The sequence below is a fragment of the Antennarius striatus genome, chromosome 13 (assembly GCF_040054535.1).
Source record: "Antennarius striatus isolate MH-2024 chromosome 13, ASM4005453v1, whole genome shotgun sequence".
Taxonomy (NCBI): Eukaryota; Metazoa; Chordata; class Actinopteri; order Lophiiformes; family Antennariidae; genus Antennarius; species Antennarius striatus.
Genome location: NC_090788.1, coordinates 19,524,081 through 19,546,620, shown reverse-complemented (window position 1 = coordinate 19,546,620; position 22,540 = coordinate 19,524,081). Strand labels below are relative to the sequence as shown.

The following is a 22,540-nucleotide window of genomic DNA, read 5'->3' as shown; positions in this document are numbered from 1 at the left end:
CGGGTTATCATCTGGGTCCGATAGCCTACCTCTCTGCGCATTTCTCTGATCCGTGACGGCGTTTAGTCTCGTCCAATCAGGCAGCAGCTCCACTCACATCTGCCTCTTGATGTAGTCCTTCAGAAGGTCCTGGTCCAAGGAGAAGAGGTCGTTGCTGCTCATGTTGTCGTAGTAGTAGGTCACCGTGTTGCCGAACTTCTGGCCGTAGGGTCCTTCTTTCCCATCGTAGGACTTGTAGCTGTAGTTGTAGTCGTAGTGGCCTGATGGGACAGGAAGTCAGACTTTTTTAGTAACAGCAACACAACCAAAAAATAAAAAGTAAGTGCTGGAGCTAAACCCAGAAGGTTTCCATAACAACCAATCACATTCTGCAATGTGTCGGGTCTTATCGCCCACGTCTGGTTCCTGCCACTGTGGGGCGCCGTCTGTCAACGACACGCCCGACAGAACGGAGGCTGGTTTCTGCATTTCTTGTTCTAAAATGTCCAGCAGACAGGAGTCCAAACATCTCCCTCACCAGATCTATCAGATACCCCCGGGAACGCCGCGAGCGTGACGGTTCTACGGCGAGGGACACGACATCTTCTCAGAGAAGAAGACGCGTCTGCCCGATCGGCCGCTGCTGTGAGCAACAGGAAGGAAACGGTGGAGAAACAGCCGATGCAACGCGGCCTCGGAGGCTGAAGCAACCGCCCGACAGCGGCTTCCAGCTTTACTCTGCGGCGATGCTGAGATCAGAGTTGTAGGAAAATCTTCTTCACTGATGTCAGAGAAGAGACATGAAGAACTCATCACTTCTTCAGCAAAACCTGCAGGTCACAGCCTGAACGTCTGGAGGAGATTAAACCGTCCACAGCTCGGTTCACATGAGAGGATGGAGGGAAACTAAAAGCTCTCCGGCCGCGGTGGAGCAGAAACGAGGCTGACCGACGACACAAACTTCTATTTCAAGCGTTTCCTGACAGACCTGGTGATTATGTTTTATTCTTAGATTCGCTTCTCTGTCCACGTACCTCTTCCTCCGCCTCTTCCTCGCCCTCGACCTCTTCCTCTTCCCCGTCCGCGTCCTCTAAACCCTCCGCGGAAGGGCGCTCCCTCGCTCTTCACGCTGGACACCTCGTCGTGGTCGTCCCGCCACTCCCGCTCGTACTTCTGGCTGTGCCAGTCTGCAAGAGGCAACAACCTTCAGGTCGGCAGCGCGTCAGAGGAACTCATCTCGCTGCAGCTCGTAGTGATGCCACTGCGAGGTGATGACATCACAGACTGACCTCTCAGATCGTTCCTGGCGTTGGGGGGCAGGCGAGCGTTCTCGTTCTGCCTGCTGTTGTTCCTGGAGGCCGAGCGCTCCCTGGGACCCTCAGACTTGACTTCGATCATCAGGGGGACCCACTTCTGCTTGTTTCCTGTTTAGAACCACATGGGGGGTGGGGGTGGGGGTCACAAAGGGATTTGTTTTGAAACATGTCGACCTTTCTTCACAATTTCTGTTAATTTTTGTTCTTCGGACCTTCAAACCATATTGGAAAAAAAAATATTTTTTTTGGTAAAATATTCTGTTTTTATTTTTATTTTTCAACCAAAACTAAAAACGTTACCCCGGTTTTACTCCTACTGTAAGTATTTGTGTAAATTGAAAAGCAGTAACTAAGCAAATATCCAGTTTTATTCTTATAAAAGAGGAAGTAAAAATCATTTTTAAAGTCAATATAATTATCTCAGGTTAAACAGTTTTACTTCAATCAAACTCACAACTTAGCAAGAAGTCAAAAGTTTAGTTTTAGGATTGTTTGTGTGGAAAGAAATAGATTATATTAAATATAATCCTAATCCTAATTACTATTTATGTAATAATATACTTAAAAAACTCCATCCCCGATGTGTTTTGGGACACATCTCTATTCCAGCTGCTGCTACGCTCGCCTCCAGCGGCCAGCAGGGGGCGTCACGGATCTGCTGCCTCTGGGGTTGGGTGGGTGGGTGACAGGCGCCACAGTGAGGTGAGGGGAGGGGGTTGAGAATTTTATTCCTTCGACCTCTGAGCCGAGGCTTTTGTATTTCATATTTTGCACACGTATTTCATTAGTTATCTGATGTTCTGATTCTCCTTTTGGTCATTTTGAATTGTTTGGACGTCTCAAGTATAAAACAAACACAAATTTGCTCCTAGTTTTGCTTCAACCAAAGACGAAGCTGATTTAGAGTACATGCTATCGTACGCATACAGTGTATAGTACTATAGTATAGTATGTATTTATAGTACGCATGCTTCACATGTCTTCTGCCCCGGATTCAATCCATCTGCAGCCCTACGGGGGCACAAGCCGGTGTCAACTGTAGGCCAGTCCCAAGCTGGGGCAGATGCAGAGGGTTCTGGGCAGGGAGGGCATCCAGCTTGAAAAACTTTGCCAAATATGAGGGTTCAACTAACGAAGAAAAGACGTTTTGGGTCTGAGATCAGTGCTGAGATCAGAGTTGTGAAGGTTCTCCTCATTGATGGTGACTCAGAGAAGAGACATGAAGAACTCATCACGTCTTCAGCACGTCTGCAGGTCGACGGGACTGGTGAGCGTCGCTCGGCTACACGACAGGAAACACTAACGCTGGCTGCTGCTGATGCTCTTTTGTCATTGATTTGAACTGGAATCACTTGATTACGTCCAGAAGGAAGTGCAAATGTCTGTTGTCATGGAAACAGACCCACTGTCACCTCCTCCTTCTGATTAACAACACTGACGATGGAGGACATGATCGATCGTTGTGACTGGAGGCGTGAAAAGTGAGGAACCAGAAGAAGATAATACTTCAACATTCCCACACAAAACTAAATAAACACTGACTGTCCTCCACGTTCACCTTTTTTCTTTGGTCCGTTCTTCTGCGAGTCGTCGTCTCCGTTCTTCTCCTCTCCAGAGTCGTCCGACTTGGCCTTCAGGTTCTCCTTGCTCTCCTCGATGATCTCCCTCTTCTCCTTCGACTCCTTCTTGCTGGTTGTTGTCTTCTTATGTCCCTGGAGAGAAAACGGGTGACAAGTTTAGAACTGAGGTGTTGGGTCCACCGGAGGAAACTCATGACCGTCAAACAGCAGCTTAACTTCAGGGCTTCCTATAAAACTGACCTGACCGAGCAACACGACCAGCATGCCTTGGAAAGATCCTAACTTTATCAGGTTTTTTGGGTTTCAAACTATTGGTGAAATATTAGATACCTGAGCAGAGAGAGGAGTCTAATCTTTATTTAACACACACTAAAACCAGAAACTTTGAAGATCTGTCACCTGTCAAAATTAACTTGAGCTGAATCAGCTGTGGAGCTACACCTGAACATGGATGCCACCAATAAAACAGTATGTTCAGCCAAAAAACATATGGTTCTTCAAGTTTCTAAAGTTAAAAAAAATTTTTTTTACTCATAAATCTTGACTAGATAAATCAGTGAGGTGACAGAAGGGGCGGGGCTTAGCACAGTGGTGATCAGAGCATTCAGAGCACTGGTGAATAAAACTTTATTTCTACCTGCTGCTGAATCAATCCATCTAATCCACTAGATTATTATCGACTGTCATTCAACAAATGCATTTCATTGGTGAAACACTAGTTAAAAAACACAACCCCCCCCAAGGAGAACCCATCAACCAGGTAGAAACAGGACAATGTTCTTCCCACTCGTCCAGAGAATCCTCAGCCTCCAGTTTAGGTCGTTTTCTGGGTAAAAATCCCCCCCCCCCAGTGTGTGACCACGTTTTATTGCCTCTAATACTTTACCATGTGGCCTGTCAAGACTACCCACAATCCCATGGGTGGAATCAGGCTGTATTTCCCGATTTAAATACTGTTGGTGTGACCTCAGAAGACCCCCCCCCCACCAGTTTACCAGTGACGCTGCCGGTTCAGAACCTGCAGCTCATCGGACCCCAGAGGAGCTTCCTGTTGTTGGCGTGAATGAAACTCAATCACAAATGGATCAAGGCTGGTTTAACGGTTACCGTGGTTTCACTGGGATTACTTTAACCCTTTCTCCCCCAAACACCAAGAGCTTTTACAGACTGATCTGACAAAAATATCCTCGTTCATCCAAACGACACCCCAGCAGGACGGCACTACAAAATTACGTACGGAGGCCAGAGGGAAACTGGACAGGTAAACTAAGGATCAGTCCACGTACGGCTCACATCTGTACGTAACACTCCTTTGAGAAAAGATGGAATGTTCCACTAAACAACATTTTCTCAGCGCCTTCATGTGTCGTGTTCTGAGGCATTAAATGTGAAAGGACAAGAAGTCTGTAGGCAGTGACGGGGTTAAAATACGGCTTTAAATGAAAATCCTTCTGCTAGCATGAAGATGGCACACACACACACACACACGCTAGTTTCTACAGAGAGCCAACGGAACACTGAACCCACAACAGTCACTTAAAAACATGTTTTTAGCAATAAAAACAACAAAAAAAGACAAAAAGAGCTCTTGATCCTATTGGTTGATGACGGTGACCAATGGAAACTCATCTTTGGTCTCAACCACGAGTCTCCAACCATCTGACAACGCTGACTGGACGCTAAGATCTGCTGTGAAATGAATGAAGTCCTTAAACATGCAGATTACAGTATTTTCCACACTTTAAGGCGCTCATTCAACCAACAGCACCGCTAAAAATTTTTTTTCATGTGCAGGCAAACCTCGGTTTCCGACCACAATTCGTTCCTCAAGGCTGGTCGAACAGCGATTTGTTCGAATTCCAAATACGTTTTTCCCATTAAAAATAATGTAAATGGTCTCAATTAGTTCCAAGATGCTAGAAAACGACCTTTTTTCAACATGTTATATAATAATGTCATTTATATATAAAATTGTAGAGTAATGAAACATATCAAAGAAATGTAAAAGAAAGAAGCAAACATGAGAAAAAAGAATCAGGTTAGCCTAAGGTACGAGTTACCGTCGTCTTTTGGACAGAAGTTTACGGTACCGTAACTCGTACCCTAGGCATTGGAACGCAAATTAAGTGAAAAATTATTGAATAGAGTAAACTAAAATAAAAAGCACATTACCGTCACCTTGTCTCGACTTTTCTCGCGCTTGGCGGCGAGAAAAAGGCGTTTGTTTTGCGTTCAACTTCCAAATTTTGTTCCGACTTCTAAGACAAAAATTTTTGGTCGAATTCCGATTTGTTCCATGTCTAAAGCGTTCGAAAACCAAGGTTTGTTTGTATAAAGGGCACCTTCAACAAACGGCCTATTTTAATGGGTTTCTCCATATATAATACGCACTGATTGTTTTTATGAGAATTAAAGGCTTTTAGGCGTTATTGTGCGGAAAACACTGTAAGTTGGGACGGATATGAAGGTGCAAACTGTTAAGAGGACAGGTTATAGATTGGATGTGATGTTTAAAGCCGTGATCTGTGGGATCCTACGGGTAAAAGTGACTCGGTGACCTCCTTTCATTGTGTAACAGAAACTGAGTCATTTGGGACCAACTCAGCAGGAGATGACTAAGGTGTGTTAAAGTTGTCGCTCCACGATAACTAACTTCCACCTTCCAACTCAACCTCCGAGGAAGGAAGCCGGGGGGGGTTCTGCTCTCAGGGAGGAACATGGGATGTGTGTGTGGCCTGACGCTGCTCAGTGTGTGTGTTGTTGGGGTGTTTGTCTGGGTACAGGTATCAGCAAGAGGCCTCAGCCGCTACAGGTTGGACTTACAGTGAATCTCCACGAGTCTCTGACCTGCCTGACAGTCGGCGGGCAGGACACGGTCCGTGTCACTGCCTCCATCTGAACAGAGGGAAGGAAGAGCAGTTTAGAAAGGACACTGAGGCCGACGGGGATGCACACATGCTCACAAAAAAGGTGTACGAGTCAGCGGTTTACAACTTTTTAAGGCCCTAAAGTGAGCTTAAAGGTAATCAGACGCCCTCTAACTGGTTAAAACTGGTCCATTGTTGTGACGGACAGACGAGGACCCCGATTACCGCAGATTCATCTCCCTCTGAGGGCGTTTGGGTCCTCCTGCAGCACAAAACGGCCAAAAAACAGCAAAAGGAATGCTGTGGATAATCAGAAGCATCTGCCTCTGCAGCGCTCCTGCGGGTGTCCAACGGGACGGGACGTCCCACGTTAGCTCGGCGGTGAAACGCTGCATCATTTATGTCCAGACAGGAACACATCGTTCAGCATCCACACGGAATAAAAAGACGATTTATTTTTAGAGGGAAATGACAGAAATAGACAAATAGGAAATGATGATGAGCCTCTTCTTCACCGCTCCATGAAGCGCCCGTCACTTCACAGCCATTGATCAAGGAGCTCAAAACACGGCGGCGGCGAGCAAACATCACGCCGCCGTCTTTCAATCTGGACACAGAACAAACAGCGAGGTGGTAATCCCTAAGAAAACAGACTAATGGAGTGAAGCGTCAACAAACACATACGTCTGTCCTGGCTCAACACGCCTATGTGCTGGTGTGTGTGTGTGTGTGTGTGTGTGTGTGTGTGTGTGTGTGTGAAACACGCTGACACGGGCTTTGTTTGTGAAGGCCTGCCACCGCTGGACAAGCTGCTGGCGTCAAGACGAAACGCATCAATAATAATCGACTGAAGCGAAGCTGAATCCTAATGTGATGTTTTACAAACAGGAATGAGCCATGGGACGATATTTAGCATCAATCCGTGACGGACCAATCGTTTTCTTCATCGATTACAGCATTACCCGCACACTAAGGCGCAGCTAAAAGCCTTTATCTCAAAAAACGACAAAAGTTTTTTAAAAAAAAGCAAACCTTGGTTTTCAAACGCTTTAGACATCGAACAAACTGGAATTCGACCAAAACATTTGGAATTTTTTTGTCTTAGAAGTTGGAACATTTTTGCTTCTTTCTTTTACATTTCTTTGATATGTTTCATTACTATACAATTTAATATATAAATGACATTATGAAATAACATATGATGGGGAAAAAAAGGTAGTTTTCTAGAGTCTTGGAACGGATTAAAAAATTGGAATTCCAACCAATCGCTATGCGAACAGCCTTCCGGAACGAAATTGTGGTTGGAAACCCGAGGTTTGCCTGTAGGCCATTCGCTGAAGGGCGCGCCTTATGGTGTGGAGAATACTGTACGTTTACTGCCCGGGGTCAAATGTTTTCGTCAATCTGGACTTAAAAATCCAATAAGGTGTCAAATTTTATAATCGATTTACTCGGAGCTCTGATTCCCTTGAGGTTGATCCGCTCAGATAAACAGTTTCCTTTCCTTCTGGCTCCAATCTGCCTGTTGTTCAGGTGTTAATGATATTATATCCAGTTTAACCACAGACGCCCCCGAGGAACTGGTAACGGTAACATTTACACGCTCAGATCTTTTCACTGGTTTTATCACAGAACCCGACTCTTAAACACAAACCCTCCTTCATCCTGTTATATTTATATTCAGTAAAGCCGTCTTTTATCATTTCCCACACGAGCTTTACCCCCCCCCCCATAAACGGTCACCAACTCCCCAGCAGCAGGTCTGTGGTCGTCCTGTGATTTACAGCTGTAAGTGTTCCGTGTCGAGCTCAGACGCCTCCCAGAATAGCAGCAATGATGATGGTTTAATGGAGGGGGGCCCTACAAGGACATCCCTCCCCAGGCCCGCCCCCTCCGCCCCAAACTCCACCCCTTCATACCTACATATTCGATCCACAGACCCATCCTCTATTTCTGGCTCTGATGATGTGACCTACCCCCCCACCCCCCCAGTCACCCCCCTCCAACAGACCTGGCTGCCTAAAATAGAGGAGGTTAGCAGGGTTGTGCTCCCCCGACACACCACCACCCACCCCAGGAATAGAAAAGGTCTCTGAGGGTTCTGCTGCTAGGAAACACCTCTGATCGCAGCAGGAGCTGGGGGGTGAGGGGGAGGACGGGCGTGGCACGCGGTGGTGGTGGTGTTGGTTGGGGGGGGGGTGTTAAGGGTGGATTATAACAGGAAAGGTGCTGATAATGAATTAGCAACAGCATAGATTCTTAGGGAGGCTCTGCTTTTTTATTTCCATGACAAAAATCAATACGACAACACGTCTGTCTGCTGCTCTGGGGTCAGCCATCTTTGTTCCGTCTCCCAGAGGGGTCAGAGGTCACGACACAGAGGTGAGTCGTTTCTGTCGAACAGAAACAAACAACAGGCTTGAGGGAATGAAGCCGACGGCTGTCTGGAGGTTTTCGTTAGCTTCTGTGAAAAAACCAGCTGCTCCAGAACATCAGTGCCATTAAAACAGGAAGTCTCTCTGCGTTTGCCTTCACATCTATTTACCCCCCCATTCCTCTGACCGCTACTGAACAACAGACACTTGTTTCTGTTAAAACAATGCTGACATTAGCTGCAGCCTCCAACAGACACGACGGACAGAATGGTTTCCTCCACTGGAGCAAAAACACGACTCCCTGGTTCCCTTTTCACTGTCTGCCGAAAATATTGGATGTAAAACACGTTCACATTTCATGATGTTCACATCCCTTTCCTGAGTTTTCACAAACTCTTCCTATCGCCTGTGATGTGAGACACCAACGCCATTAATCATTCTGAGGTCCGATCATGGCCAAGCCATTGGCCCGACACAAACAAACAAACAAACAAACAAACAAGCACTCCCCAGACCGTCCTGGGACCTCTACATTGAATCAGGGGCTTGGTTTAAACTCAGAGCGGCAGATTTAAGTCCCAACTACAACCGCCTACTGCTGCACATCGATCTGATTCTTGACACAAAAGAAAACACTGGTTTTATGGTTCTTAGTTTTCACTACAATGGACTGAACATGTATGTAGATAGACGTGTGAAGAGAATGTCAGACCACGACATACTCCGCTGTTTTTGTTGAAAATGAGATGTTTCTTACTTTGCATTCATACAATGACTTTAAAACTGTGTACGCAGATGTAGGAAATGCTGCAGGATACACTCCAGGCCACTAGTTGGCAGTGTAAATTTTCCACAGCAGTAAATCGTTACTGTAAGTGGGTTCAGCTCTGGTCAGTCTCCAGTCTATATGAATCAGACAGGCTGAAACGGTTTGTGTTATCTTGCGTAACTTGGGGCTGAACCGTAACGCGTGCGCATGAAGCGGGCGATGGAAGCTAGACGGATAAATACGATTTTAATCCCAAACTGCAAGATGTCATCTTGAGAGAAGCTGCTTTTCGTTGACACGACAACCGAAGGGAGGCCTCAACATGTGATTACACTCTGGAGTAATTTGCATCTCCAGGCCCTGAAAACGTCATTCTCGTGTATTCCTGAATTTCCCTTGGGATCATTAAAGTATATATCTATCTATATTCTATATCTATCTAAACGGTGTGAACGGACTGGCACCGGAGCTGATGGCAAAGACACACGACTGATGAACGGAACCAGCAAACGTTTACAGGAAATACCTCCCAGAAACCCCTGAGGCCTACCTGCATGTCTTTGGTGGCGATCTCCCCGGGAGTCGGCCAGCTGTTGGCATCGGCAAAGTCTCCAACCTGGGAAACAAATTAAGAGAACACCATCAAGGGGGCAGACAGGTGGACTCAGTTGACCCCTACACCTTCAGTGTGGGTGTGCCTGGGTCAAAGGTCAGGTCCTACAGCTTCACTAGAAACCGTTACGACTCAAATACGAGTGAGAAAGACATCTGACTATTTACTGAGGAAAGATTCTCCTCTACATCGCCCACTAGACGCCAAAGGCAAACCCAATTTAAATGCTCACCCCAACAGCAGTTCAATACTTTCATTTTCTTACAGGCAGGCAGGTCAACTGAACAACATCCCAGACTCCACCTATCATGGGATGTTTGTCAGCTTTAAATCAACAGCAAATGCATGATGGGAGCTGCAGCACCATCACCGACCCCCCCAATGAGGTTGTCTAAGCTGATGTTCAGCTCATTACCCATTCACTGTCCAAACAAGGTGGTAAAGTTTGTAGTCAAGGTGTGGTTAATAGCTCTGGGGGGGTCATAACGTGTCCCTGTCAGGAGGTTATGAAGCAAACCCTTCAGGGGGAGGGTTTTCAGCATTGGGACCAGTAACATTACCTTTCCTCCACGCCTGGCTTTCGGTGGGTTCCCCGCTCGGATCACCTTGGTGGGGCCGGTCGGCTCTGTGGAAACAAAACAACGGTTGTGTGAACATCTGGACATTGTTCAGTTAGAATGAATACAGGAGCACCGAATGAAGCTCGGACAGCTGGAGACCTGCTCCATCAGTTCCTCCTCATTCTCACAAGAACATCAGCCGCACAGAAACTACAACAATATTCAGTTATCACCATGGTAACAGCACAGAGAAACAAGTCACTCATTTCAAACAAACCAATCGGGCTCAGAACCGCCAGAACCAGAACAGAGAAGACGCTTCTAGGGACAACAGGAAGTCAGACGTCTAGGAAGGATTTTGTCACGCCATCGAGAGGAAATTTATTATTAAAATGTCATGAAACAGTCAAACTCTCAGTAGTGATGACATCATCAATAAGATGATCAGAGATAGTCAATTTTTAATAAATTGTGTTTAACTATCAACTCAGGATTATTTAGGATAGCTAACATAATTAGTCATTTCTAATCTAAAGGGTTGGTTTGTATGTATTCAAAATCAGGGTGGGCCGTATGCTATCATACACAATAATACCGGCACAATTACTGATAGGGTATAAAATCTCTTATCACGGTGCGCTGACTTGTTGGCATATTAACATCAAGTGTTTCACGTACATCCATGACGATGACACGGAATGTAAAAACAGCAGAGAAGGAGAGAAAGTAGGACTGACAGAACAGAGGACGAGTTAATCCCCTAAAACACAACGACTTTGGTGGCGTGGAAGTGGTTTGGGTCCAAGAGAACAGATTCAGAATAAACCACGGTAATCTGCAAACAGTACAAGACCACCAGATTAACAAAAGAGGGAAATTAATTTCACTGTCTCAGACAGAAGTAGCCGATCCAGTAGAAGTGTGTAAAAGCTCAAGAGAGTTTTTATGTTTAGAAATAAATTTGTGGTTTATTGTTTATGACTGTATTTTTAAAATTCATACCCAAAATATTGTATCTTGTCATCAGCATCAAAATATAATTTAAGGCCACATCCTGCAGTCTGAGGAGGGAGACGAGCGCTGAAGCCTCCTGATGCTTCTCTTCAGTCGTCACTCTGACGAAGCACCACATCGCCACGGTGGAGGATGACTCATCAAATCACACTGCTGATCGCTGATGTCATCAGGTCTGAGGTCACATGCGACCAATCAGTGAGCGTGAGTATGGGGGAGCTGACAGAGCTACTGCTAGCATTGTCCCAACAGATCTAACACTGAAGAGACGGGAAACAACACATCAGGATGGTTTTTTTTTTCTGTCATGATAGCAAACAAGTAAACAACTAGTAAACATCCTGTTGATGAACGATGAGACAGGAGTTATAGCTGCTAATCCTACAACCAATCAATCAGTCGTGTCGTCAATAACGGAAAAGAGCAGCAGAGCCAGGACCCTGAACAGATCCAAGAACCGAACCACAATCTGACCTCAGCAGAGACCCAACCAGCTGTTCATCCCACAATGCACCTGAGGAACATTTTTCTAACCTTCTAATAACTGAGAAGGAAAAATATTCCAGAAGCAGCCACATTTTGATTATTTTCTTATGAAACTGACCACTGCAATAAAACAAGATAGGCCTTCAGTCGGGAGTGAACGCGCACCTTAGTCTGGTGTCTGAAAGGGTTAACAGTTAAACCTCCAACCCCAAAATCAATGCAGGCGACACAAACACTGGACGGCTGTCCCAGATATAACGGATGGAGTTTGTCTGACTCGCTTTTCATAGTTTTCATACCTGAACCAGAACAACTACAAGTTTCTTCATCAGCTGCTGAGGCTGGGGGGGGGGGCAATAAGGCCTTAAAATATCACATTACTTTAAGGAACTTTTGTAATGACTATATGATACAATATTTTTGATAATGATAAAATTCCCAACACACAATTGTACACAATAAGTGTTTTGACTTTATTTCTCAACATAAATCAGATATTGTCCCTTAAAATATCACACACCAAGTACTGCTCACCACAGTAAAAAAACAAGCAGGTTTGTCTTCTGATATTCAGTTTAAAATTTAACAAAATAACACAAAATAATTTAAATTCTGCATGGAATGTTCAATAACAACAAAATATCATAAACTTCAAAAGTGTTCACGACAGTTTGGGGCGACAGCTGGGAATATTTGGGAGATTACAGCATTTAGTGATATCATTATGACCCAGCATGCTTTGTGTTGTGCTGCAGCTAGCATTAGCAGCTGACTCCTCGAGAGCTTTAACACACACCCCTACTGGATCGGCTACTTCTGTTTGAAACGGCGAAATTAATTTCATGTACTTAGCCCCTTTTTTGGGGGTTAACTCTCCCTCTGAACATCCTCCAGCATCGAGGTGAGGTCCAAATGTTCTTCACGTGACCGAGAAGCGACCGAGCAAACTGAGAACAGGCCAGGTGGGTGGAAACCAGAAGAAAACACGAAAGGATTTCACAATTTGTCTCTGATTGAGGTCAAAGAAGGGAAACTGGAAGCTTTTTAATGCAGCATCTGTCGGTCATGTGTTCTCAGTCTGAAGAGGAGGAGGAGGAAAGCTGAACAGCACTGAGGCCGGACCAGGGGAGGAAAAAGAGTTGGTTCCTGTTCTGGATGTAAATGTTCACAGCATCCAAACAACAACTAAAAAAGCTCTTCATCCAGACACCAGCACTCAGGATTTACTGGTTCCGGTCCATCCAGTTCCAGACCTGCAGGGACACTGATTTGGAAATGTTTCCAGCGACAGTAAAGCCACAGGAATTCTGACAATCCGCCACAGGAAGTGTTTCCTTCTCTTCCTGCCGTCTGTGACCTCAGCTGGCATCGCTTCAGCATGTTCTGTCTTTATATCGCTGCACGTCTACGCCATCGGATTCTTCTTGAACTATTAACAACGTTCACTCACATGCCGCACATTCCACACACGCGCCAGTGTCGCTTTGAGACGAGATGAGGGGGTGTCTCCAGAGGGAGGGGTGGGACCAGACGGAGTGGGAGACCAGGACTCAAAACCATCCTCTCTGCAAGGCTTTCTTGTTTACGAAGCGCTGCTAGAGAATCTGAACTTCCCATTGAACAACACAGCTGCTGCTAGCTGAAGGCAGCCATGCTATGAATGCTATGTAAATGACAGCAGAGCTGTCGTAAAAATAAAAAAAAAATTACAAAAACGCAGACGTAAAACAGCCTGTTGTACTCTGACTTCACAGGAAACAGCTGATCAGGTCGGAATCACGCAACAGACTCCAGAGCGCGTCATCCTTGAACACATGAAAGGTTCTCCCAGCAGCCCGAATCCCTCCAGGCGTTATCCACTCTTATCTGCTTAGTCGGAACAAATGAAAAGTGTGAAAACGGCATTGTGAAGGTTTCATAAAATCAAAATCTCACTGCTGCTTACAGAGCATGACGGAGCACATTCAGCACCGACACACTCGGGCTGCCGCCGCCGCTGCCCCGGGGTTGGTTTTCCCTCCAGCGCTCTTCTGGATATTTATCAAAGGAAGTGGGACGAATGGCGAAGCAGCTATTAGGGGGCGTTTCTGCCTTGTCATCATGACACAGGAGCTAACAGGAGCTAGGCTACCAGAGGGGGCAGGCAAACAGATGGGGCAGGCAAACAGATGGGGCAGGAAAACCGAGGAGTAAACAGTTTTTAACTCACCTGTTTCTAAAGCCACTCGTTCTGTTTGCTTGACTGCTCTCGTTTGAAGCCAGCAGTAATATTTCTAAACGTGCACTGGATTGATGTGATCTCCTCCTCCTCTTAGCCTTTTTTGGGGTTTTTTTTTGGCGGTGCAGCTCTGTCTGTGATTGGTCAGGACTGAATCATTACCATCATCACTGAAGAGTTTTGTTTTGTGAAAAAACACCTGCAAAACTACAACAAAAGCCGTCAGAGGCCGCAACATCCCGCGACACCCCTGAATTCAAATTTTTACCCCGACCTACTTTCAGAGATCAAAGCACTAGTTTTGATCTATGGTCTTACTCACACTGGCCTCCTCTGTCTTCTTTCTATCTAATCCAGTTCCCGAGTGTACAAAAGTTGAGAATTGACCTTGACCTATTTTTCTCAAGGTCATCATCTCATTTTCATCCCCTTTGCTGCCTGAATAATTTGCTTTTTGTTACATCTTTCTATCTACAACGGTTGCAAAGATATTTGGTGGATGAACACACGAACACTGACGATTACATCAACTGTTTGAAGCGAGATGTAATAAGTCCTGTTATTACATGAACTTAATGTTAATTACTAGTTAACAACATTAGCATGCTATATGTAGGCGCTGCATTAAGTCCAGACTCCTGAACTGAAGCGTGTAGTTTGGGTCATGTTACAGTAACATGTACAAAGTTTGGTGAAGCTCGCATTTGCTGTTTCAGAACTTCACACCGCATACTGAGACAGACCTTATTGATCAGTGATCGGTCTGATTTGTCTACATGATGAAATAATTCTTTCAATTTGACAGACTCTTCTCAAACTTCTGCTGCAGTGTTCACTTCAGGGATCTTCTGTTTCAGAGTTTTTGGGGGGTGTTACGTGCTGGAGCTGCTTCAGGTCTGGAAACACCTTGGGAACGGTGTGACTGGACGGACGGCTGTTATCTCAGCGCTATTTGCTCGGCGGTACAACAGGACCGATAACGGCGCTGCATTCAAGGACACGCCAGGTGTGTGCAGGTGAGATTCAGACACACACACACGCCATTCAACAGGAGGAGGAGCGGCCAGAAGAGCGCCGGGAGGGGTAGCGTGTTTCATGCATCCGCCCATTTAATATAATTACCTTAATATCAGGTCACATGACACACACACACACCCCCATCAGCCATCCACGTCGTTCTCTCTTCCTCTTACAATCACTCTGTTGACTGGTGTCTGTGTTCACAGCACTGGGGGCCCCCATGGAGACCCCCCCTCCAGTACTGCTTATTCAGCACTGAATGCTGGACGTGATGGCTCAGCAGCTCCACGTTCATATTATTTCATCCTGTGAGGCCTCAGAAGACCTCAGGTGTCACACACACACACACACACACATTCTCATGGGTGTTTAAGTACACATCGCTGACAAAACCTGTTCCAAAGCACTCAGAGCTCTTACCACGAGCCCAGTGACACGTCGACTAGTCGATTAGGGACACAGGTTCGGGCCTCGATCTGGAACGCTTCAAACTACCAGTGGCATCTATTTATCACAAAGCTTCCATCTGAGGGCCAAACATGCAGGAGAGGGCCAGCGCAGGAGGGGAGCCCTCTCCAAACACCAAATATGGAGGAAAGGGCTGTCAAGTTACAAACTGGGCGTCACATGACTCTGCCATGATGTCACATCCTGTGGAGTGATGGCTTAGACAACAGAGCATCAAGAGGGCGTCGCCCTGACTTAAGTCAGAAACAGACACGTTAGATCCAGACAAGCACAAATCAAATAGAGCACTAGTGTTTGGAGAGGAAACACGACGCTGATGCTGCAGAGCCGACATTCAAGGATCAGTGTGATCAGGATGAATGAATCTACAGGGGGGGGGGTTACTGTCACAGAGAGAATGTTAGACCCAGACGTGTCTGATGACAGGTCATTACACCAACCTACACCTCGCATCAGTCTGGTTTGCAGCAGAAACACTAGAAGATAATCATTACCAACATCTGAGAGACTGTCTCCCCCCCCTGATCAACACCACCCCACCACCCGGACCCATCCTTGGTGTCAACAGTCCACACCCTGGGTGAATAAGGACGAGCTGCTATCGCCAAGTCCAGACGCGACTAACCGAGATAAAGCCGCTCCAGTGAGCTGAGCCACTGCACTCCCGTTCACGAGCTCCACCGAGAGGCTGGAGGAGTCCGACTCTGCGTCATCAGTCCAGTCTGCATGTGAAGCTCGATTTACACTTTCGTACCGACACACACCGCTGACCTCAGAGCTGCTGAGGTCCTCAAGCTCCAGCCTTACATGTCTGGAAACTCTGGGAGCTACGCTGGGACTCTAAACCTGCACAGGTGCAACAATAACAGCACCTCCACCTCAACGGGTCAGGGCTCCTTTAGAGTCAGTGACCTGTTGACACCTGTTGGTGCCCAGCAGTACTAGGGTGTGTGTGTGTGTGTGTGTGTGTGTGTGTGTGTGTGTGTGTGTGTGTGTGTGTGTGTGTGTGTGACAGGTTGGATGTTGTCACAACCACAACAGAGGACAGAGCAACAAATCTGGGAGTCTCAGGCTACCCAACCCTTCCAGTGAGGACACGTTTTACTATCCAACTGTTTACGTCCATAGTACGACTGCTTATAACTCGTGCATCATAAAGCAATGTGGTCATGATCTCCAGTTAACATAAAAACTCTCACAACCTGCCTGCTGCTGGTTTCACTTCAAGTTTAGATCAAGAACAGTTGTTGGACAGTGTTTCAGCCAACAGCTCCAACCAGGAAGGACTTCATCTGGAGGTGTCACCTCAGGCTCACCCATATGCTAACGGCTACTGATGATAGCAGATAAAACCCACATTTGCATTTCTTGTTTCAGCAGAACTACTACTCATTCATGAGTCACTGGTCACTGGGTCACACCTCAGATTACACTACAAACCACAACACTTTCCCTGGAACAGCTGGGAGAACGTGAGTTCTGAATGAAGAGTCAGACAGTAGCACAACAAGTTCAGTCTTAATAGCACCTGTTTGTTTAACAGCTGATAATCAATGTGAGCCAACCTCACTGACAGCCCCCCCAGCTGGAGCAGAACGATGGTGAAAAACTGGTTTTTCCTGACGCCTCATTTTCAAAGTTCTTCACGTAAATAGTTAATTCCACCTTTGAGCTGTTTGCTTTGGCTTCCCTGACACCCAGCACTGCCTTCTGGGCGATTTAACACACCTTTAAGATCATGTAGAAAAACAGATGATCAAACACGACTGTAGCTTGTTTTAAAGTACTTCTCCGTGAACATTAGAGATAAACTGGACAATATATAAACGTTTCTGGGAAAAATAGATGATGGAAAAGTTTAAGGAACAGCTGTGTATGATTTTTATGAAGCATTTCCCTCCATCTGTCTGCAACATCTTATTATTTCATCATGAACTCTGTTTGAGATCAACCCCCCCCGAAGATCTGTTATAAAAAAATTTTTTAAAAAAAGATGCTACCAGAAACAAATCAGAGAGTCAAACCAAAAAACACAAATCTGAGATGAAGTCACCATCAAACTATCGGCATCCGTACAAACACGGAAGACGATGAGAAAAACAGGATGGGATGCATGTTTGCAACATGTAAACACACTAAAGATCACACACTGCACACGTTTTACAGCCCATGCAGTTTTAAGGCCCTTCAGTCTGTTTCCATTAGTGAACATATGGATGGAGGCATGCTCACACACAGCAATATCAGTTCAAATAATTTGAAAAGTGGGGTTCACTCTGACCACAAAGGTCAGGTAAAGTAGAAATCTACTTTGTCTCGTTTTAGTCACAGCGATCCGTCTTTTATTGCCTGCAGTGATGCTTCCTTCACTGATGGCTCGACTGGATGCTGACTGACGGAAGAAGACGTTTAAAAGTTGGTTTGGGTGATTTGTTGAGCGTTGGGGTTTCCTTTGACTTCAAGGCAAAGTAATCTTTTGGAAAATTAACTCATGTTGATCGAGTGTCCAACTGGAGAATGTAGAGGCGAGCATTCAGTGACAAAGAAATGATTGATGTGCAGAACATCAACACACACAAAAAAAGCCTGGGTGGGGCAGAAGCCAGTCCTGGATCCTATTCAAGAACAACCTCTGTAATCAATGCAAAGCAGACTGGTTAACGATGGAGCTGTTTCACCTTTATCTGCCATTACCGTTCTCTATTATTATAATGGGGTAATTGGAGGGGAGGGGGCATTTTTGATGGTCTGAACCAGCCATCGAAGTAGGAACATCTCCAACACGACATCAGAAGAGGACGTGTGATTTGTGTTGAAGATGTTCCTACAGACATTTAAAATGCTTTTAGCCGCTGGTGGGTGTCCTGTGGCACCAGTGCCTCTCTCTGCAGCACCAGTGCCTCCCCTCTGAACCTGGCCCCCATCCAGCCTGCCTGCTGATGTGACAGCTTCAGGGGCAGCTCCATCCACCCCACCCACACCGGCTATTTTCAGGGTACAGCCTGAACTCTGAAATTTACTTTAGTGCCACATGGTTCTAGCAAAGCAAACAACCCAGAAGGCAAACAAAGGGGCGAACGGGAGGCCGCTGATCGGAACCGTGTGTCCTGTTAGCGTAACGCAAACGACAACTGGCAGCAGCCATGAGCTACATTTGTGATGACAACGCGTACAGGCCATGACAACCGCACGATTACACGTCCACGTCACGGCGATCACAACACACGACACGGTGATTGAGGTCCCCGAGTCCACAAACACGTTAAAACCCCGTTAGCCAGTTAGCCAGCTAGCTAGCAGCCATGCTGTTCTCTCGGGGAACACGTGGAGTGAACACGTGACGTCTCATAACAAACCTGCTCCCTTGCAAACATTAAACCATCACATTTTAACGTTTTGAGTCGTGTTTGAGTCGGAAATCGTGTTTACTAAGTTAATAAGTTAACATGTTTGCATAATAATACCGGAAAGAGGCGGTTGTTAGCCTGGAAGCTAGGCTAACACCCGCGGGGGAGGGCTCGGAGATCGCTAGGCCCGAGGAGGTTGCGTGCTATTGTTAGCCGCCTAAGGAGCCACACAAGCGGCCAAGCCCGTGGATTTTCACCGATGTGAGCCAGGGGAAGGCTTCTGGTTGATGCCAGAGAAAGAATGTGCAGAAACATGCCCCCCAAAACACGCGTGGAACCTGCATTTCCAACGCAGGGCAGGTGGGGCTAACTGTAGGGAAGCTAGGTGACAGGAGACGGGGCAACAACAGTGGAGCCGTGTCACCCCCCCTCCCTGGATGGATCAGCTAAACGCACAAATAATGCATTCAGGGGAGCATCTAGGGAATATTCACCCTTTCATGTTCACATCAAGACGTTTAAAACGCGTCTGTGAAGCGTGAACATGAAAGGAAATGAAGGTTTAACGGCTAAAACATCAAGAACACGACTAGAAACGAGCAGCTGGGATTTAATAAATGGAACAAAAAGCCGCCGGGACGCGTTTGAGGACTCATTCGACCACCATCAGGGTGTGATCCCTGGTGCAACCAGCCGCCCGCAAACATCCACTCCGAGAATAACTTTCTCCTGGGTGGAGGGGTGGTGGTGATCACACTCCAAATAGAAGTGGTTTGTGAAGCAGCCCCCCAGTGTTTAGGCTCCATAACTGACACGTAACCGGGTGACAGCTGCTGCCCCGGCCAGGTGAGCTCCAACCTGGACGGGGCAGCGGTGACAGTGAGGACGCATGGAGAAGCGGGGTACCCACCGTGGTGTGCTTGTCCGTTCACGCTGACCACGGTCACCGCGTTCATCTTCCTCGTCCACGGGTTCACCTTGGGTGGGGGGGCTTCAGTAAACTCCTTTTTGCTGCCGTTTTTATCCCCTTCGTCGCTGTCGCAGACCCCCTCTCTCTCCTCGGTCCCCCGCGGGGAGGTTGGGTCCTCCCCGGTCGAGGTGTCTCCCTGCCCGGGTGTGCTGTCGCTGCTGCTCCCCGGGTCGGCGACACCCATCTGCCGCTTGTCCCCGTCTTCCCGGCCGCCCTGCTCCTCCACCGGTTCACGGCTGATCATTTTACCGTGCTCCTCCGCTGTGGCGAGCGGGTTGCCGGGCAGGAGAGTCTCCACCTGAGTGGCCATTTCCCACCACCGTCTTTCTTCCCCCTCTGGATTACCAGTCCTCTCCCCCCCCTCGGTCCGAATTCGCCGTCAATTTCAAGGAAATGTGAAGTTTTTTCCGGGAGCCTGCTGCTCCTCTGTCGCCCCTAGACCAGGAAACGCTTCCGTCTAAGACGCAGAGTCGTCAGCGTCGTTTAAAACATGAATAAAAATAAAAGTAACGTGTCCGACGGCCTCCCAGGATTATCAGCCGAACTCCACCACTAGCAGCAATATGGATGATCCCCACCACGCGATACGAAGGGGCGCGCACGTACGCACGTACAGGGGGAGTGGCCACGAACCACTGGGAGCGCGCTCTGGGGTCAGGTCGCGATGATGCCTTCAGGTGCAACATGTAGTCTTCACTACTAATAAACGCACACTAGGAAAATACTTGATTTTATTTTAGCGGCTCTTCAACGTTCACTCAGTTATTTTTAAAATTCTAGGCATAGATTCTAACGCGTAAGGCGTCATATTTGAAGATCAGGCATCATGGCTCTGTGATGTGATGTGGAAGCTTGGTGGAGGTTTGTTCTCTCATTATTGTATTGCTTCTTTTTGTTAAATCCTGCTTCGAAGCGGTGATGTATTGATTGTAATTGTCCATTAGTCCACAAAATATCTTCAGAACCGTTGAAGATATAAAGATGAAACAAAAAGCACATCACTCGGGTGGCAAAGGGGATGAAAATGAGATGATGACCTTGACATTGAGACAACTTGAGATAACAAATTTCAAGTTTTGTACTGGATAAGATAGAAAGACAAGGGAGAAGGCCAGTGTGATTGAGACCGTATATCAAAGCTACTGCTTTGATCAATGACAGTAGGTCAGATCACTAGCTTTGATATTTGACCTATGCAAGTAGGTCAGGGTAAAATTTTGGATTCAGGGGTGTCGCGGGATGTTGCAGTCTGTGACTGCATTGTTGTGTTTGAGTCATGAAAGTTGAATTTTTTTTTATGTGAAGTACTTTAAAAACTAAAATTATTTACATTCTTTAAAATTTAAAGAACTTAGCAACAAATTGTTTCTTTATCACGTGATATTCCCATTTTACACGCTCTGGGTATATATACTGAAAATTCAAATGATTTATTTAAATGTATAACCTACATAGTCATCTGGTGCTAAAGCTACCTACGTATATGATCAATTCATGGAAATTACTTTTTTTTTCCGATATCCTGAACGCAACGCGACGTCCTGCATGACGTCACTGTCTCCCTCCGGTCGAGTCTGCAGCTCGCCGTAACCTTACCGTCAGCCCGCTGCCCAATGTTTTCACGGTAACCACCGGTTGTTAAAAACACCGTGGATTAGTGTGTGGAGTTTTCACGTGACGTTGTGTTCACATTCCCACCAGAGAAGCGTGGAAACAACAACGGAAGCCGTTAGTTCCTGGTGCTGGACGGCGCACACGTGTCCACACCGGAGCTACACGTGTGCGGATTCCACGGAGTTGTTTTGTGGAGTTGGTCGATCCCACTGAAAACACCCAGTGTGTGTGGTGCGTGTACGCGGATGACTGTCTGTTGTGACTGCAGTGATGCCCAACGTGTGCTTCTAAATTAAATGTCCCTTTTCACTTGAGTGATGGATGATTATATTACAAGACGTGTGGAAAAAGAAAAGTGGAAGTGTTGACGTGATTATGAAAGTAATGGATTCTGTTGAAGGGGAAAAAAATAGTGTAATTTCATACATACTTAAAGTAGTAGTACCAAAATATACCTCATGAATTAAAATGTAAAAAATGATCACTAAATATTTGATCCAATAGATCTGTGTATTATAATGTTGCATAGTGGTACAGGTACCGCTTAGTTCATAGATGTATGAAGAAAATCAGTAATTTTATTGCTGTGCCTCAAAATGTCCCCTGGATTGACTTAAAGGTCACTACATATACAAAAATAAATAGAAATAACACAATATAAGGGGGGAGGGGGGCAAGTAGACATTTCTAGAACAAACGTCCTAAGGCATCTCAGTCAGGCTGACCCCCCCATCATGTGACTCCATGCTCCTAGAACCTGGATCATGTTGGTCTCACTATTATTCTGATACTTAATATAAAAAAAAGTGCATTTCACTGTTTGACACTTCCAGTTTCCACTATAGCGGAGGTCAGAGGTCATCTCATTCAGAAAGATTTCTTATAGGCTTCGTTAAATCAACCAGTTTTGATAAAGGGAATTCAGTCACTGTGTAAAACTGGATGAATGAATGAACAGAAGAAACAATGCAGTCAATGCATGAATACACTGTACTGTATAATGCTGCTGTGGTGTTTGAACCTTCCTGGGGGGGGGCACAGGTTCTGAGTCTCCACAGTTGGTCATGTGCTCGGCTGGAGGATTCTGATCCTCAGCCGCCTGCTGTCCTCGCCGCTCCGCTCACGTATTTATGATTAAAAACAGTACGTTCATTTCTCAGATTAGTCACTGCAGCGGTACCTCCCTGAAGACACGCTCCTGTTTGAACACGTTGTGTAGATTCTTACTTTCTCGCCCCTGTTAGGTGAGTGCTGATTGGTTCATTCACTGCCGGACGATCCAGAATGGCCTGGAGGCCGCCATTCTTAAAAACAGTTTCATGAGAAATGTAATTGTTTGTTAGC

At 46.3% G+C, this 22,540-nt stretch overlaps 1 protein-coding gene across 3 annotated transcripts in view; it reads right to left on the bottom strand.

Moving 5' to 3' along the window:
- The window catches only part of larp1 (La ribonucleoprotein 1, translational regulator), a 28,025-nt gene extending 7,854 nt beyond the window's left edge, over positions 1–20,171 (bottom strand). For 2 of the 3 annotated variants that reach the window (XM_068332140.1, XM_068332141.1), the window contains exons 1-8: positions 19,523–20,171; positions 10,060–10,124; positions 9,437–9,502; positions 5,699–5,770; positions 2,854–3,007; positions 1,269–1,403; positions 1,014–1,166; positions 98–260 (exon numbers count right to left, since the gene is read on the bottom strand). In XM_068332140.1, coding sequence (XP_068188241.1) covers positions 98–260; positions 1,014–1,166; positions 1,269–1,403; positions 2,854–3,007; positions 5,699–5,770; positions 9,437–9,502; positions 10,060–10,124; positions 19,523–19,892 — 1,178 coding nt within the window. In that variant the 5' untranslated portion in view covers positions 19,893–20,171. The remainder of the gene's footprint in view (positions 1–97; positions 261–1,013; positions 1,167–1,268; positions 1,404–2,853; positions 3,008–5,698; positions 5,771–9,436; positions 9,503–10,059; positions 10,125–19,522) is intronic. The other variant, XM_068332142.1, reaches the window with a different exon arrangement.
- Between the last annotated feature and the right edge of the window lie 2,369 nt (positions 20,172–22,540).